At 50.9% G+C, this 18,811-nt stretch overlaps 1 protein-coding gene across 17 annotated transcripts in view; it reads left to right on the forward strand.

Moving 5' to 3' along the window:
• The window catches only part of OTOG (otogelin), a 102,955-nt gene extending 92,631 nt beyond the window's left edge, over window positions 1–10,324 (forward strand). For 3 of the 17 annotated variants that reach the window (XM_030917777.1, XM_030917776.1, XM_030917778.1), the window contains exons 48-57: window positions 1,320–1,418; window positions 2,308–2,348; window positions 4,011–4,086; window positions 4,179–4,357; window positions 5,112–5,216; window positions 5,392–5,511; window positions 6,722–6,767; window positions 7,533–7,610; window positions 8,506–8,585; window positions 8,687–10,323. In XM_030917777.1, coding sequence (XP_030773637.1) covers window positions 1,320–1,418; window positions 2,308–2,348; window positions 4,011–4,086; window positions 4,179–4,357; window positions 5,112–5,216; window positions 5,392–5,511; window positions 6,722–6,767; window positions 7,533–7,610; window positions 8,506–8,585; window positions 8,687–8,887 — 1,025 coding nt within the window. In that variant the 3' untranslated portion in view covers window positions 8,888–10,323. Of the gene's footprint in view, window positions 1–1,319; window positions 1,419–2,307; window positions 2,349–4,010; window positions 4,087–4,178; window positions 4,358–5,111; window positions 5,217–5,391; window positions 5,512–6,721; window positions 6,768–7,532; window positions 7,611–8,505; window positions 8,586–8,686 lie in introns of those variants that run through there. The other 14 variants (XM_030917784.1, XM_030917781.1, XM_030917782.1 and 11 more) reach the window with 10 other exon arrangements.
• The last annotated feature ends 8,487 nt before the right edge of the window (window positions 10,325–18,811 follow it).

An 18,811-nucleotide genomic window follows, 5' to 3' on the forward strand; every position in this document is an offset into this window, starting at 1 on the left:
TGCTAGATAATTCCACTGCCAATGCTTTAGTGGATACATATCCTTCCAGATTCTCTCTATGGCTTTATGTAGATGTGGTTTACCAAAATCATCTCATCCTGGACATACTCTTTTTTTTAACTGGCTGTTTTCAGTGAACAATCTCTACCTTTCCACATTAATATGTTTTCAATTTGTCTCATGCCAGTCCGTGTTTCTTCCTGTTTGTCCAATCCAGGATTCAGTCCCGGACAATGCATTATAATGACGTGCCTCACATCTCTCTTAACCTAGCACAGGTCCCTTTTCCTGTGTGACCTCCCACTGTAGAGTCCAGGCCATGACCCTGCAGAGTCCCCGCTTCTGGACTTCGCCAGTTGCTTTCTTTTGGAGCTGCTTTCCTTGTTCCCTGGGCCTCTGTGCTTCCTAAAAGTGAAATTTCCATCTAAGGCTTGATAGGTTCAAGTTAAAAATTTGGGGCTAGACAGTGCATGCATAAGCTTCATAGCACATCACATTGGGTGCCAGACACTATCTGGCTGAGCCACTAGAATCGATGTTAACGTTGGCCCAGATTAGGGTGATACTGTAATCCTAAGATCTCTCTATCTTACATTTTTCCTCTTCCAACCAGAAAATAACCTATTACTTTGACACCATAAAAATGCCCTTCCTCATAATTTTTTGGAGCACCATTTGATACTCCTTGATTGTGACAATAACTTTATTAGTAAACCAAGTAGCTCGTAGAGTTTTCAGATCCTCACCTTCCGTGCTGACCTTTGCCCCTCCCCTATCCACCGAAGTGTTGCACCCAAGGAGTTCCCTCACCCCTTGCCTTGTTCTCTCAGCAAATGAGAATGGCTGAGGAATCCTGAACTGAGAAGTCAGCCTGAAGACTAGGAAGAAAGGAAATGTGGGCCCTGCAGGGTAGCATCAGCTGAAGCAGGGCAGGCTCAGGTGGGCCCCAAGTGGATGAAGTTTCCACAGGGTTGGAAAGGTTGTGTTAGACAGAGCGGGATGTTCCCTGTCAGCAGACCTTACCCTAGTGGCTGGCTTTCCTTGGACCACCTCTTGCAGGGTGACTGCAGACTGGGGAGGCCCAATTTAATGATCTTGAGGTTCTGACCCTGTCATGTCACCAGTGCCTCACAGGCACAGCACCAGGACCTGAAGTAGCTCCCTGGGGAGACTTTGGGTGCCCAGACTCTTCCCTGGGGCTCCGAGGACTGTGGGGGTCACTAAGGAGGAGCTGGGGGTAGCCCCTCCTTAGCCCTTCTTAGGATTCACACCCCCAGGTGCCTGTGACTGATGTGTTGCCTGCCTCTCCTCCCCCACAGTGTGTGAGAGCTTCCGCTGTCCCCAAGTGCAGTGTGGCCTGGGCACTGCCCTGGTGGAGGTGTGGAGCCCCGATCGCTGCTGCCCCTACAAATCCTGTGGTGAGTCCGTGGTCAGGACAGCCTCCCCACTGGGGGATACAGTGGCCCTGCTGAGGAGGGGTTGGGGGAGCCCGGCCCACCACTGTCCACTCCTCTGAGATCCGTCCCCTGCAGGGTCTCTAGAGGAAGCCGCCAGAATCAGCTTCCTCCTGCATCCGCACTCCGAGTGCTAAACGTTTCTATAGCCTTTTCTCTCCAGGGTAAAAGAAGGAAAAAGCAAATTTCCCATTCCAAAGAGGGTTTCCATCTTAAAAAGTCCTTACTGCGGCAGGGCGCGTTGGCTCACACCTGTAATTCCAGCACTTTGAGAGGCCCAGGCAGGTGGATCATGAGGTCAGGAGCTCAAGACTAGCCTGGCCAAGATAGTGAAACCCTGTCTCTACTGAAAATACAAAAAAATCAGCCGGGCACGGTGGCAGATGCCTGTAAGGAGGTGGAGGCTGCAATGAGCCAAGATAGCGTCACTGCACTCCAGCCTGGGCGACAGAGTGAAACTCCATCTGAAATAAAAATAAAAATAAAATAAAATAAAATAAAATAAATAAAAAGAATAGGCTCTGGACCAGGTGGAGGGATTAATCCAGGTGACAAAAGGAAACCTGTGATTGGCCTATCTGCCTATTTATCCTCGCTCCACACCCAGTGGAGAGCTTGGTGTTCAGAATCCATCACTGCCCACCTGCCTAACCAGCGGAGCTGCAGGCCTCCTCCTGCCCTCAGGGATGGAAGGAGGCTGAGATTTGGGCCTCTTTGTCTCCTCTCCCAGGCCTGGCCTGAAGCTGGGTCTTCAGAAGATGGGTTGTGCCAGCAGTGAGAGGTCCAGGGTACCCAGGGGATTTCTACCTGGACATCCCTGATGAAGTGGGACCTGGCCCCTTGTGTTTTTCAGAGTGTGACTGTGACACAATCCCAGTGCCCCAGTGCCATCTGGTATGGAGACCCTTCTCCCCCAACACCCCCTGGTCTGCTCCCCTTTCCTTTCCTCTCTATCCCCTACTCTAGAGAACCTGCTCCTTTAATCTAGTGCAAGGAACCCATGGTTGCAAGTTAGCATTCTTGTCCCAAGCTCTGCCACTGGCTTTCTGGGTATGGTGCCCTCCTTTGTAAAGTCGACATAATCATGATTTAGAGTTGTGGTAAGGATTCAGTACAATGATGATGAAAATTATCATGAAGATGATAGTGATGATGCTGATGGTGGCAATGATGGTGGGGACAGTGAGGAGGATGGTGGTGGCTATGATGGTGATAGTGCAGTGACGATGGCGATAATGCAATGATGATGGTGGTGTTGGGTTGATAAGGATGGTGGTGATGGTGACGACGGTGATAATGCTATGACAATAGTAGTGGTAGGGACGGTGAGGATGGTGGTCGTGGTGACAATGGTGATAATGCAATGGCAATGATGGTGGTGATGGTGAGGATGATGGTGGGGGTGGTGGTGATAATGCTGTGGTGATGCTGGTGGTGGGGACAGTGATGATGGTGGTGGTGGTGACAATGGTGATAATGCAGTGGTGGTGGTGGTGATGGGGATGGTGAGGATGAAGGTGGTGGTGGTGGTGATAATGCAATGTCAATGGTGGTGGTGGGGATGGTGAGGATGAGGGTGGTGGTGGTGGTGATAATGCAATGTCGATGGTGGTTGTGGGGATGGTGAGGATGATGGTGGTTGTGGTAGTGGTGGTGGTGGTGGTGATAATGCAATGGTGATGGTGATGGTGGTGGTGACAATGATGGTGGTGGTCATGGTGATAATGCCATGATGATGGTGGTGGTGATGGTGAGGATGGTGGTGGTGGTGATGGTGATAGTGCAATGGTGACAGTGGGGGTGAGGACGGTGAGGGTGATGGTGATGGTGATCATGAATGACGATGGTGGTGGTGGGGATGGTGAGATGATGATGGTGGTGAAGATGATAATGGTGATGATGATGATGATGATGACAATCATGACGGTAGCTAATGTTTATTGAGAGCTTACTAAGTGCCAGGAACTTTCCTAGGCATTTCATGTGTATTATTTATTCTCACAACAACCCTGTGAGGTTGATTCTGTTATTTTCTCAATCCTACAAACAAGGAAGCTAAGGTTAAGGTCATGAAGCTAGTATATCACAGAGCCAGAGCTGACACCTAGGAAATCTGTCTCCAGAGACAATGCCCTTAGCCACCAGGCTGCATGGCCACTGAGGGAAGTGAAAATACTTTAAGAAATGTGAAGTCATGTTTACAGTCATTTTCTGAATTATATGTAACCCTCACACCCCAGCACACATTTCCTCTCACTCTGACCCCCATTCCCCCTTCCTTAAAATTGCTGAAGAAAGGTGAGAAGTACTGTGAGCCACCCAGGGCTCTGTCCCTCACTGAGAAAGGGGAGGACACTGGACAGTGCTCCTCATCAGGGAGGCCTGGGAATCACACTGAGACTGAGCTTCCAGGATGCTGCGGGGCCCCAGGTCTGCCAGCCCCCTCCTGCCCACCACAGGGAGGGACTGACATAGAGAGGGGCCCAGGTGGCAGACTGCTCCTGAGGGCCAGGCTGGCCCCCACCCCAGGGTGCTGACTGCCTCTGCCCCACCCAGTGGGAGAAATCCCAGCTGGACGAGGAGTTCATGCACAGCGTGGACAATGTGTGTGGCTGCGCCAAGTACGAGTGTGGTGAGTGGGGGAAGCCTCGGGGCAGAGCCAGGCAGGGGGGCCATGGGTGCCTGGGCTCTAGATGACCGTTGCCACCCTGCATGCCCATCCAGTGAAGGCCCCAGTGTGTCTGAGCCGCGAGCTGGGCGTGATGCAACCCGGCCAGACGGTGGTGGAGCTCTCAGCAGACGGCGTGTGCCACACCTCCCGCTGCACCGCCGTGCTCGACCCTCTCACCAACTTCTACCAGATCAACACCACTTCCGTGCTGTGTGACATCCACTGCGAGGCGGTAGGGTGTCGCCCAGGGTGGGGTGGGTGGTGTCAGGAGAGCTAGCCTGGCAGACCCTGTGTGCTCCAGGAATCAGAGGGGCCCTTCAAGCTGCCCTAAGCCTCCAAGACAACTCAGAGAGGCCCTCAGAGACCTCTGTAGAAAGTGCCAAGAAAGGGACTGGGTTGGGAGACGCCAGGAGGAGAACAGTAAGGGACAGATTTAGTGCCTGGCAAGGGTGGGTGTTGACAGAGAGAGCACACACTTATTAGGTACCTGTGGAATGCCTGGCACATTCCCTGTCCCTTTGGTTTGCATGCTTGTATTGCTACTATTTGGTGAGCACTTCTTCATGTCCAGTACTTAGGATGGTGACTGGCTTCTAGTAAGGGCTAATAAATATTAGTTGGATAAAGGGGGTTAGAATTATTCCCATTTTTCAGAGGAGACAATTGAGACTTAGGGAGACTCTGTCATTTGTAAAAAGTCCTACAGGAACTGAGACTCAAATGGAGGTCTGTCTGGAATAAAAACTGGCATCCTACTTAGCAGAAATGTCTTGGAAAGGGTGGAGATGCTCTTTGCTGTAAGGGAGGCTCAGGGTAGATACAGGGATGATTAGCTGCCTGTGACAGAAGGAGGCTGGGAGCTCCTCTTCCGGAGTACCTACAGAGGACCCTTCCGGACTCTGGGGTCCCTCATAGATAATCAGGCAGTGGGAGAGCCAGGGTGGAGGTGGGCAACTGGCTGAGGCCCACCCCGCCCTGGCCTGCAGAACCAGGAGTACCAGCACCCGCAGGACCTCGCTGCCTGCTGTGGCTCCTGCAGGAATGTGTCCTGTCTCTTCACCTTCCCCAATGGCACCACCTCCCTGTTCTTGGTAAGCAGCCCCCTCGCTGCCCACCTAGGAGGGTGTCCCAGGAGGGGACACCAGGACTAGGGCTCTCTCTGGTTCCCAGGCCAGGGCTGGGTACAAACAGGCTCCCAGACCCTATGGGTTTGCTCAGGCTGTCCATCTGGCCGCAGCCCCCATCACCCACTTCTGTGCCCTCCAGCCTGGGGCATCTTGGATTGCAGACTGCGCTCGCCACCACTGCAGCAGCACTCCCCTGGGTGCCGTGCTCGTCCGCTCTCCCATCAGTTGCCCACCGCTCAATGAGACTGAGTGTGCCAAGGTCAGTGTCTCCTTCTCCACTGAGGCTGTAGGCCAGGGGCATCAGCTTTCTCACTGGCAGTGGGGTGGGGGTCCTGTGATCAGGAGTGTAGGAGGAAGGGTTCCCTGGAGCCTGTGCCTGCACTGCCACCCCAAATCCACATTTCTCTCTGCATTTCTTTTTGCCCTGACCACATCACACCCTGCCTCTTCACACATCACGTGACCACATGCAGGTGTGCACAAACACACACTGTTATATGTTTTAGGCACACTCAGCCAGACACCAACACAGGCCACCAGCCACTCACACACCACACCCTCCAGGGACATTCACATCGGCATGCCAATGCACACACCACGCATCATCACACCTCAAAGCACTCATATAAGCACACTCTTGCACACACATGCCACGCAGATGCATTTCAGTCCTCTGATGGCTGGTGGGTGTCCAGCACTAGCATGGGCAGCTGTCAGTATGGGCGCACCTCAGAGAAAAGGATTTCCTGGAAGGCTTGGGGTTACTGTTGAATTATTAAAGTCCCTGAGATTAACAGTGGACATTTAAAGATTTCTGACTCTTCTCTAGAAAACAAATATACACAGACACTCAATGATACTCTCATACACACACCCACACGTGCAAAATCACACATGTACACACAGATACTCATGTATATGCTCACAAAATCGCACACACATACTGAGACCCTCCCCTCAACACACACTTATGTAGAAAGAACTGTCCCATCCATTGTTTTACCCATTTCACTATAGAGGAGGAGGGCTTTAAGGGATACTTGCCCCCATTTTAGAGATGGGAAAACTAAGCCTAAAGGAAAAGGATGATTTGTCCAGGGCTGAGGTAGAGCCCAGGCCACTGACCCAAGTGAGTGACTCCTGCACCCCTCCTCTCCCTGACCCTTTGTGCTGGCAAGCACTGACAGTGGGGTAGGCAGTGGAAGGCATGAGGGGAGCTGCCACAGGAAAGATGGGAGGCCCTGCACCATCTTGACCCAGGCTCCTGCCCCAAGGGGGCCACGTGCAGCCTTAGTGCCAGCTTAGCCCCTGTGGCTCTCCCATGGCCTGGCAAGGGGCCTATGTTCCTGCCCTAGGGCATCACAGGGAGAGAAGAGTCAAGACTCCTGTACTCTGCCTGTTTCTGGGATCTTGGCTCCTGGCCTGGACGGGGGTCTCCACACCCACCTCTCCCAACTTCCTCTCTCTAGGTTGGGGGCTCCGTGGTACCTTCCTTGGAAGGATGCTGCAGGACCTGTGAGTGAGCATGGTGGGGGCCCAGGGGTGGGGGGCTTTGATGGGGGCACAGGGTGTCATGTCAGGGGACAGATGACCAGGTTCCCGGCCTGGCACCTAAAATGATAGCTCTTCTGGGCTGAGTAGATGAAGGGATAACATCCCCACCATGGGGCTCATGGCACTGGCGCAAATATGCAGAAGGCTGGAGGCCATGTTTGTGTCCTTGTTCTCATACAAAGCCTCTGCTCCTTGTCAGAGCCAGAGGACATTGGGGCATGGCATTCAGGAGGTCAGTAGTTCACCAGTTACTTTGCCTTCTCCTGCCCCTGCCAAGGCTCCCAGCCTAGATGGTCCCATATGAATTCTCCTGTGGTCAGATGCCCTGGACTTGGAGGAGTCTCCTGGGTGGGATTCAGACCTTCCAGTGTCCCTGACAGTCTGAGTGTGAGGTCTGTGCACCTGTCCTGATACCTGGCTCCTGGAGCCCTGGCCACCCAGAACTGTAGCCCCCAACCACATGCACATGCACATCCCAGTCAGCCTCCACTTTGCACCACCTTCAATCCCCCACCCACATCTTTCCCCTGTGCCTGCCCTTCTCCTAGGGTGCTCAGACCCCATCTCCAGAAGGCAGTAGAACTTGGGGCCCTGTTATGTGCATTTCATATACTCCAAGAAAGCCGGACTTGGGGCCTCATCGGCTGATCCCTGACCCACAAACTCATGTTCCCTGAATGTCCCATGTGCCCCTGTGTGACCTGCACCCCATGTCCCTCTCCCCAGGTTCCCCGGGGACCCTGTTTCCCGTGGTCCCCGTTAGTCCCGCCTCTCCTCCACGGGTTAGTGTCCACTGTCGCTCAGGTACTCCTCTCGGAAGCCCACTGGACTGGAGGCAGGCAGCCGTGTTGCTATATCCAGCAATGTCCCTTCTGCTAGGTGGCCCGTGCTCTGGGGGCAAGGGAGGGGGAGGGCCCCTGCTCCCCACATCTGGCACAGGCCATTAGGCCTGCAGTGCATGCTGGGTAGTGAGCTGTATTCCCTGGGCTTGCATGGGAAAGCTTCAGCAGGGCCCGCTCACCTGGCGCCCACCAACGCCCAGACCGCCACTGCTTTGCTCTTTCTGGTCACTCAGCCAGTCTCAGTCCAGGACCCAGAGGGCCATGTCAGGACAGCCCTTAGTTCTCCTACCTCCTGGAGCAGAGAGGGAAGACAAAGTGGACTTAGCTCTGGCCAGAAGCCATCTAGCTGGTGTAGTAGGAAACCTCTGTGGTGAGGCTCAGAGACCAGAAGAAAAGATTCCATTCCATTTCTAGAGGGATTCCTGGGGTTACAGAGTGAGTGCATGTACCTGGCAAATATTAGTGGAGTTCCAACTATGTGCCAGGCACTGTTCTAGGCACTGTAGAGCCTTGTGGAACTGACATTTAGTGGGAGAGACAGAATAACAAGTATAAAAATATATACCTCACTTGTCCCCAGATGCTCCTCTGCCCTAGCACAGAGTCCTCAAGGGGGCCCTGCTGGCCTTCCTGCCTCACCTGCTCACACTGCTCTGTCTCTGCCTTCCTAACTCCGCCTCCTTCCAGGGCACTGGGTTAAAAGGCTTTCCCTGGAAGGGGAGGGGTACTAATGCATGGGTGCTAACGCTGGAAGAGAGACCCTCCAGCATGGCACTAACTGCCTGGGGCTGGCCCATCCTACTGCCCCTAAGAAGCCTGGTCTTGGCCACAGCTCCCGTATCCACTTGTCCCCCTAGGTAAGGAGGATGGGCGCTCCTGCAAGAAGGTGACCATCCGCATGACCATCCGCAAGAACGAATGCAGGAGCCACACCCCTGTGCGTGGTGCCCACAAGGCAGTGGGGCAGCAAAAGATGGGGATGGAGGGGATTTGGGGGTGTGAATGCCACAGACTGCCTCACTGGCCTGCCCATTCCAGGTGAACCTAGTGTCCTGTGATGGGAGGTGCCCATCCGCCAGCATCTACAACTACAACATCAACACCTATGCCCGCTTCTGCAAGTGCTGCCGCGAGGTGGGCCTGCAGCGGCGTTCTGTGCAGCTCTTTTGTGCCACCAATGCCACCTGGGTGCCCTACACTGTGCAGGAGCCCACTGACTGTGCCTGCCAGTGGTCCTGAGGCCTGGGGGCCTGGGCTAGCTGGACCACCTCTGCCGGCCCCACTTCCTGTTTCCAGCTGGCCCAATGTGAATGGGGGTATTAAAGGTGGTAGAAATCTGGCACATGCTGAGCATGGAATGGTGGGAAGAGGTCACAGGAGTAACCAGAAAGGGTCACCCCTTCCCATCCTGGCTCCCTTTCTGGGCTCCCCATTTTCCACATGTGGGAAAGTGCCATAGCTGAGGGCTCAGGGAGCTCACCTTTGTCCCTGGCTTGAGATGGAAAATGGGCTTTAGGTCCAGGAGCAGCACCCTCTGAACCTCTGTGACCCTGGCCACAGCTCTTGGTGGGGGTGGTGAGAGCTGTGGGAAGGTGGGAAGGTGCATGGTGCTCACATGGGAACCACAGCTGGACCCAAGACCAAGCACAGGGGCAGGATGCAGTGGCCCATTCTCTTGGCCTTTTTGACTACAGAAGAAACCAGACACAGTAAAAGGAAAGAGGGGCTATCCCTGCAACACTCAGGCTTGCAGATAGCTGCCCAGAAGGAGTTCCCAAAAGCAAAGATGGTGGATTCCAGGGCCCAGGTTGTCTCACCAAGATCTGTGAAGTCAGAGTGAGCTCAGTGACCTTCACGTCCCCTGTAGTCCAAAGAAAGGTGCCTGGTGTCCTGGTATTGAGATGGTAATTCAGGAAAGGATTTGGAAGACCCAAGCCTGTACCCTTACTCCAAGGCAACCTTCCCAGCAGGCAGGCTGGCCTTGTGAGGTGGTGGTGGGGGAGTGAAACCCTCAGCGAGGGTCCAGCACTGCTTATTTAGGATGCTGGTTGACGGCCCATGCCTCTGAGACCCTAGGTTGCTGAGGGGGTACCTTTAGCCTGCAAATGCAGCTCTAGGCTTTGCAGTGCACCTTTTCTCCAAGGCCATGACAGAGTCAGGCTCAGAGGAGCCTGATTATGGGTTTTGTGGCTGAGCCCATGCCAGCCTCTGTGCTCCATGGGACTGTTTAGCAAGAGAGTGTCTGTTGGTGTCAGTGGAACACACAGCCCCAGCCTCCCCGAGCACTTGTGAGAGCCTTGTCACTGAACCAGAGTGTCCCCTAAAGCAGGGCCAGAGCCCCTTTCCACACCCCACTCTGCAAGTCTCCCACCCCTGTGCCACTTTGTGTCACGTGGATCCCAAGGGCATGAACATGACATTGTGCAGGCCCCAGCACTGCCCTGTGTGTTTGAAGATGTGGCTGGATGCCCCTTGAGGTGAGGAGACTGTGCCAGGATGGCCCCCTACTGTTTCCAAGCCTCTTTGTGCGCATATTTGTGTTCTGTTTATGTATCAATAAACCACAGGAAGACTTCAGGCTTCTGAGCATCTCTGAGGGAGCCAGGTTTACTTTGAACTTGAAGGAGTATCCACTGCGAAGAGACGACTCTATTTTATGGCTCTGGACATCAGCACCACTTCTGCCCCATCCATCCCAGCACCATGCCCCACTCACAGCAGAACCATTGGTGGGTGTTTGCTGGTTGGAATTGAATGGACCGGAGACTGGCTTCTAGAGGAAGGGGATGAGGAGAAGGATGAGGACATTGGGAGCTGGGGAGCTGGCACCCAGGCGAGGGACTGAGGAGTGATCCTGGTTCTGTGGGCCCAGAGACAGATGCTTCTCACAGGAGATGTGGATGAGGCAGACCCAGAGAGTAGGTTTCATATTGGCCTCTTAACATTTCTGTATTTCTTTCCTTGTTGTTCTCCCAATGAGCTCAGTTCGTTTTTGCAGCCATGTCAGCTGTGGTAGGATTAAGGAGCACCCAGGGACAGGCTCTCAGTGACACTTCACCTGTGAAGGACCATTGGGACACCTAAGGAGAAAATGGGAGGGTGCTTTCCTGAGTTGTCCCATGTGGGAAGGAGAAGGAGGGGGTCTAGGAAAGTACCCCTCAATAATAGAAAAAACTCGTAGAGGAGTCAGTGCTTACAGTGCAAGAGCTTCACCCTGCCTAGAGAGGGTAGAACATCATTTTTTGAGCAAACACTGAAGGCTTGGCTTTTATTTCATAAGTAAGCTCTTCTTATGGTGCATCTGTCTGCTAACTTGGACCCTGAGTCTTTTCCTAATGAAAATGAATTTTCCTAATGAAGCTTTATGGCTTTGTAAGCAGCACATTACTAAATAATCAATGGATCAAATAAGAAATCAGAATGGAAATTGGACAACATTTTGATCTGCATAATTTTAAAATTATGACACATTAACCTGTGAGATGCAGCTAAAGCAGTACCTAGAGAAACATTTATAGCCTTAAATGCATACATCACACTTCTTAATTTCTCATCATTACAGCCTGAGATGGGTGGGAGAAGGCTTCCAAATTTCTCTATAAGGGATGATGATCCATGGCTTGTAGTCGGTTATCTCCTTAGCTACACACACTCCCTAAATCAATAGTTTTCAGAGTTTTGAACTCTGATTTCAACAGACCATGACTTTAAACAGAACATGGCTGTTAAAGTGAGCTGGGTTTAAAATCCTGGTTCCATTATATGGCAAGATGTTTTGGCTGAGACATAAGGAAGTTTTTATAGCCATTGCTGGCTATATAGTGTTCCTAGCTGTTCATTCCTCACCTCATGACCCTTCCCATCTGTTTATGTCCAGTTATGGGAAAGCAGCTTTTGAACAGGCCACTCCTCATCAGCTGTTGCGTAGACAGAGGCAGAGGGCACCAGGTTAAGTCAGCCAGCCTTGGCCTAAACGTCTTCCTGCAGTCTCGATTCGGGAGGGTGGCTCCAGGCTTTCAGATGCCTGTTCCCCACATCCGACCCATTTTTGGTGACCTAGTTTCAGTAACCTGGCCCTCCTTGGCTCCAGTTGACAGCAGTTCTCAGCCCTCTTGCTGTACTCCCACTATGTCCTCTCAGATGGCCATAGCTCCTGGTGATCACACCCTACTATTGGAGTCCCAGCATGCCTGGATGTTCCCCCTGGCCACCTCACCTCCACTCCCACTCAGGCAACCCCTCCTGCCTTCTCCTACTGGAAGCCAACTTCTCACTCTAAACTTTTGGTCAAAATTCCCAGTCCTATTCTCCTAGATCCCTCCTGGGGATACTGACTTTTTCTTTCAGGGTAAGACAATTTAGTGAAAGATTAAGGAGAGGAAAATCTCCAACCCTGCCTTGCAATGTGGGGAAGGCAGGAAACAGCGAAGACTTTGAACCGTAATTAGTGTTGTCCACTGCCCTCCAAAAAGCCAGTGCCAGCAGTGTTGAAGTGAGTGTTCATATCAAATAGGCACAATTTGTAGATGGTGATTTAAATGTAAAATACACATCGCCTTTAACTAAGTCATCCTATTTCTAGGCAGCTATGGAAGGCTGAATAGTGGTCCTCCAAAGATAGATGTCCACGTCCTAATTCCTGCATCTTGCGAATGTTTATATTACATTACATGGTAAAAGGGACTTTGCAGATGTGATTAAGGATCTTGAGATAAGAGGATTATCCTGGGTCATCCAGGTGGGCCCAGTGTAATCACAAGGGTCCTTATATAAGAGAGGCAGGCAGGTCAGAGTCAGAGAGAAAAGACGGGGTGACAGAAGCGAGGTTGAAGTGATGTACTTTGAGGTTGGCATAAGGGGCCACTGGCCAAGAAATCCAGGCAGCCTCTGGAAGCTGGAAAATCAAGGAACTGATTTCTCTCTTAGAGCCCCCAGAAGGAACACAGGCCGGCTGGTCCCTTGATTTTAGCTCAGTGAAGCTGATTTCATACTTCTGACCTCTACAACTGTAAGAGAATAAACGTGTGTGTTTTAAGCCACTAAATGTGTGGCAATTTGTTACAGGAGCAATAGGAAACAGATAGCACCAAAAGAAAGAATGCCTACACAGGCATGCGCCAGGATGTTTATTGCAGCATTGTCCTGAGTGTTAAAAATTAGTAACAACTGCAAATGCCTGTCAGTAGGGAAGGATTAAGCAACCTGGTACAACCATGCTCGCAAATATTATGTAACCCTTTTGGGTACTGACTTGCTGGGCTCTCCAGGATATGTTAAATGATGACAGAAAATTGTGGGTTGGTTCACACAGAATGATCCCTCCTTTATGCATCTGTGTGGGTAATACACACACACAACACACACAACACACACACACACACACACACAGGTCTCATTCCCTTCAACAGTTTTCAGGATTGAGGAAGATCCTTCCTGGCTGGTGAGCCACCAACTGGTTCAGTGGCAACTTTGGTCCTAGAATAGCCTTTTTGGATCCCAGGAGATCCTCAGAAGAGACTAGAACAGACTGAAGGCCCTAGGGACATCTGTGGCATCTCCCTCATTCCTATTTCTTCCCACACTCTGTGCATTACTTAAAGCTTGAGGCAACCCCAGCGGCCACACACAGGTGAGGAAACAGAAGCCTGGGACCAGCGGAGCCACTGAGAGATCGGTGGCCGAGCAGGGCGGCTGCCCAGCCTGCAAACCCCTGTGACGTATTTGCAAACACGAGGAGTTTTGAGCTGCAGAACCATCCCATTCTCCGTGGTGCAGGCTCAAGTTCCCGCCCCGATTTTCTGGGCTTAATCCTTTTCCTGTGGAAATCAATAAGGACATTGTGATGGAATGATTCACGTTCAAGGTCAGGCCGGAGCAAATTGGAGGCGACATGCTGATTTTACTACCCTCACTGTGAGGAGAGCCAATCCTGCTCACAGACCCCTTAACCCTTTCCTTGTCACTCTGGTAGGCACTGTCTGCACAGGCCCCCTCCCCAGGCCCAGGTCTCCCTGGCCTCCTCACCCATGTGTGGTCCTTTCGTTTACATTTTCCCAAGGCTCTGACCACACAAGGCCTTGGAGTCTTGCACACTTGTCATGGTGGCTTGGGGAAGGCAGACGACAGGTTCAGAAACAACTTCAAATTATAAGTCAAATGCTACATGTCTAACTTCAGCTTCGTTGATAACACCCTGTTCCTCTCCCCTCACCAGAGCTGTTCCCCTTCCAACCCCTTTTCCGAGTTCCAGATCCCTCTTCCCTGCTTTTCTGGGTTGTCCCACATGGGGAGGTAGAGGAGAGGAGACCAAATTCCTCACTTATTTTTTTCACACACAGCAAGTCAGATCTTTTCTGAGACTCAAACATGATAGAAGTTTATTCCTTCCTCTTATTAAAGAAAACACCCAAAATAAGTGGGTAGCTAGAGCTTTGTGTCCAGAATGATTTAGGGATCCTGGCTCCTCTGTCTTAACGGTTCTACCACTTTCAGTACGGGCCTCCCAGAGTCTCTATGGTCTCAGGCATCAGCCAGCCGGGGTGCAGGGAGAGCATGTGCTGGAAGCTTGCAGGGCCCAGGACTGAAAGTACCTCACTCCCTTCCATTCGGGTTCCACTGGCCTGAACTGGCGTGTATGGGCACACCTCAGTGCAAGAAAGGCTGGGGAATGTAGTCCAGCTGCGTGCCCAGGAAGATGGGTCTGGTGAGCAGTGCCATCTCTGTGAGGAAGTGGAGAGAGTGAGGAGGACAACACTAGGAAGTGTGGCTGGAAAAGAAGAGATAGCGCATGAGTTAGGGGAGGACTTGAAGAAGGCAGTGATTCGACCATATGCCCTGGAGAAGCCAGTGGAAAGAGAAAGGCTTTGCTATGGAGAGAAGTCAGGGTCTCAGAGGGCCACAGCTGGCGTGAGGAGGGACAGTGATGACACAGATACCTCTGGCTGGGCAGACCCCGCCTTAGGTCTTTCTTTATCTCTGTGTTCCCAACATGGAACACTGAGGACACTGGAGAATAAGTGTGAACATACCTCTAAGCCTGAAGGTGTGGAGCCCAGACAGCAAAGAGTTAAAGGGTGCAGGGATGGGCAGAGCCGGGGAGCCAGGTGCTCCCCAACATACTGTGCGGTGCCAGTTAATCCCCTGCAGCAGGCAGGAGGCCTGCACAGCTGTCTCTCCCAAGCTGGGATTCCATGCTTCCCCCTCCCTCTGCCACCTCCCTGATGCCTCCAGCCCTTTGCCCAGGGAACACAGCACCCCAGGGATTGGGTGGGGGTGGGTGGAGATGGGCAGGCAGCATGCTGGGTAACTGATCCAGACCCTGCACCTTTGGACAACTCGTTCCCTAGAAATAAACCATTCTCTAGGCTTGCTTCTCACTGGCCATGAAGACCCCACCTCTCCCAAGCCAGCCAAACCCAAACCTTGTAGCTGGTCCTCCCACGCCGTGTCCATTCCTGCCTCTATGTCTTTGCCTCACATGGAGTGCCGTTTTTCTCCTCTCCCTCAGCAGCTCCTGCCTAGCCTGGAGAGCAGCTACAACACAGCAGCCCCTAGGAGTCCTCCCTTTGGCCTCTAGCTCCCCAGACCTAGTTTCTGCTTGACTGGGGCTTCCCATGACAGCCTGTGTCTGCGCTCAGGGAGGGGAGATGCAGGTCTGGCTCTGGCCGTCATTAATTTATTCCCCCAACATTCATTCACAACAGATGAGGCTACTAAGGCTCAGAGAAGGTAAGTGACTTGCACAGCTTGAGAGTGGAGGAATTAGGACTCAAGCTCACACCTGTTTAACTCCAGAGCCCACATTCACACTTTCTCAGCCCAGAAAGAGACTAAGAAGATTGCTGGGTGCCTGGGAGCTCTTACTCCCTCTTACTCCAGGCTCCTTCTTCCTGGAAGCCAGAGGGAGCAGTGGAAAGAAGATTCTAGTCTCTTTGGTGAGTTAGCAGTTGTAGAACATTGGCAAATTTTAAGCCTCAGTTCCCCATCGTGAGGAGGAGCAATAAGTTCTGTGACAGGGTTGGCAAGAGGGTCAAGTGAGATCATGGATGGGAAAGGGCTGGACAACTGCAGAGGCTATGCTAATATGTGAGGCTGCTGGGCTGAGCCAGGGAATCCCAGCCCAGCTGGACCCAGGGCAAGAGAAAAGCAGGCACAAAGAGCCGGACCCAGTCCCAGCCCACCCTCCATCCAGCAGACTCAGGGCTCACTGCTAAACCTTTGCCTCTGTGTGCCCTATCCAGATGTGCCATCTTGCCTCTGTTTGACTGAAGCAGGTAACCATTTATGGATCCTTGGAGCTGATCTTTGGGATCTAGTAAAGGGCCTAGATTGTGGAGTAGGCTCTATCTCTGAACAGCTGTATGATTTACACTCTCTAAGTCTCAGTTTCCTCATCACTAAAATGGAAATGAGAGTCTGGCAAAGTGATGGTGAGAATGTTTATAGATAGAGTCCTGGCCTATGGTAGGCATTTAATAAAATAGAGCTATTGTTTCCACCATGAACCTTCTTTCCTAAACCTTGAGGAATATCTTTAAACTCCTCATTTTCGGGATTAGGAAACTGATACCAGGAAGTGACAGTGACTCACCCAGGTTCTCACTGCAAAGTGAGCAATGGTGGAGGCAGCACCAGACTCCAAACCGAGTGCCCCTTCCATTGCTTCTGCCAGAGAATCTTCCCTGAGCTCCAACCTAGGGTGGGCCTCCCTATGCTGACCTTATAGCCTCTACTATCTGAGTTGCCCACTAGGTCTTCCAAAAGCCCTGTCTCTATCTGAGACAGGAAGTTCCCAGGTAGGACCCAAGCCCCCCGACGGCAACTATCACCTAGTTGGATCCTTTCCAAGGTGTACAGACTCAACTAGGGAAGCTTACTTCTCAAGGGGCTTCCTGGGACTTGGCTAAGCTGAGTGACATCAACTTCCCAATGGAGGGGAGAAAGAAATAAGAGAGGGAAGGGTTAAGGCTCAGCAGCTGGGACAGGCAGGCTGCAGACGGCCCAGCCCAGTGCTGGGGGGCCTGCACCATTCCATTCCTTTGCAGATCAGTTACACCCAGCTGTCTCCCTCCCCACTGCCAGTGCCCCTCGGATTAGGCGGGAAAGGCTCCCCGGCCTGCGGCCTGCACACGGCCCATGGGGAACAGCGCCTGCAGCCCACGCCTCCACGACAGCTGCTGAGTGTCAAGCAAGAACATAGATCAGTGGGATCCTGGCAGAGGTGCCCCAAGCCCAAGCCCTGCCCCCAGCATGTGCAGGAGGGGCTGCCCAAGGAGAAAGGGGGTCTGTGAGGGATTTGGGAGGTACAGGGCAGAAATTGCTCCCAAAAATATCTCCTCTGGCCATGTGTCACTGTGCCTCAAATTCCACCATTAAACATCTTAAAAGTCTGGGTCTTCCAGAGACACCAATTAAAAACTACACCCCATGGAGTAGCTGGCATTTTGATGCACTGTTGATAGGAATGTATTGGTACAATTTATGAACATTTAATTTTATTTTACAAAGTATATATTAAGTCCCTCAAAAATATCTTATCCTTTTTCTCAGTCATCTCACTGAGGACTTTAACTTAAAGAGGAATTTAACTTAAGGAAACAGTTTATAATATGGAAAGAATGTAGGCTCAAGATTAAGAGAAAACACAAACTAATGTCATGAATGCTCTCAAAATACAAAAGCCAGATGAAAAAACGAAAGAAATTTTAGCATTAGAAAATATCTGTGCCTGTACTGGAAAACATGAAGCAGTTCCACCAATAGGTCAGAAATATGAAATTTCTGGAAGTTATAAAGCAAATGGGAGGCAGCATAGTGTATAGGTAGAAAGATGTCCAGACTCTAATCCTGGTTGCTTTACTCATGAGTTCTGTGATATTAACAAATTACCGAACCTCCCTGAATTTCAGTTTCCTCAACTGTGAAGTTGGAACAGTAATTACAATAATTGTGAGAAATACATGAAGATTAGAGGAGATCATTTTTGGTAAATATCCCTGTGATCCCACCATCAGAGGACCATGACCACAGAAACCACCATCACCTGTGAGTGAATGGTTATGGTATGTCTCCTCCAGCCACTTGCCTACATAGCTGCTAAGAAAACCCTCACAGTACCAACTCTAATTAATCCAGAATTTTATTATACATATTACCAGCCAGTTAAAACTCATTATCTATTTGAAAAGAATGGACAATGGCAAAATGGTGCCCAAGTTGAAATGGCAGGGTAACTTACCCTCAATGAAAAGTCAATCAATTCAAGGAAAAGGAATAGCATGAACAGTATTCTAATTAATATTCCCAGGATGATCCATGAGGATACTATATCTAAAAAATAGGAGGCTAATATGTTAAAGTACAATCAGAAAAAAAGTTTCTAGAAATTAAAACCATATATAACTTCTGCTTCCACCACAAAGAGTACCTGGTACTCAACCCACCCTGCAGTTGTAAACAACTAGAAAATTGGTGAAAATACATGACATGCATGTTTTCAGACGTGGGCAACAGGCAGTGCAAGGCTAGGATCCCACAGAGAAGGGAAATAAGTTAAGTATTAATAAATCTTACTAGAAAGTTCCAAATTCTGCCTGGATCATTTTCTGGAACAAGAAACAGGGAAGGGCATGTCCCAGCAGAGCAGGGTGGTCTCACTCAGTTGAAGACGGATCAAATTCAGGAAGTCTGAGGCAACTGAAATTTGTAGGGCAGAATACCACAGATGAGGGAGCCATGTAGAAAAAGAACTCCAGAAAGTTGCATATATTAATGCTATGGCTGAACATTAAGTTGCACATGTGTAGGCTGAATATCCATAAAGATAGGCAAAGAACCAGTGGGTAACTGTAAACTGAGCAATTCTTGGAGCTTTTGCAGAGCTGAGAGACATTACATATCTTACCATCCAAAGTAAAGAGACCTCACTGAACATCCCAGGACTTCATTTAGCCTCCAGAAATGGTCATAATTTCAAAGAAGGATTAAACTACACCTAGAGTAAAGGCTACCCTAAAGAAGCCCTAATTAAACTTTGGAAAAAGCCTCAAATTGACCATGCTGATACACAGTAGCTGTAAGACGTAAGAAAGTCTAAATATTCTTTAAGGGAAAAATTTCATACATTCAGCAGCATAGTATTAATAATGTCTGGAATCCAGTTAA

Source organism: Rhinopithecus roxellana, chromosome 15 (assembly GCF_007565055.1).
Source record: "Rhinopithecus roxellana isolate Shanxi Qingling chromosome 15, ASM756505v1, whole genome shotgun sequence".
NCBI classification, from domain to species: domain Eukaryota; kingdom Metazoa; phylum Chordata; class Mammalia; order Primates; family Cercopithecidae; genus Rhinopithecus; species Rhinopithecus roxellana.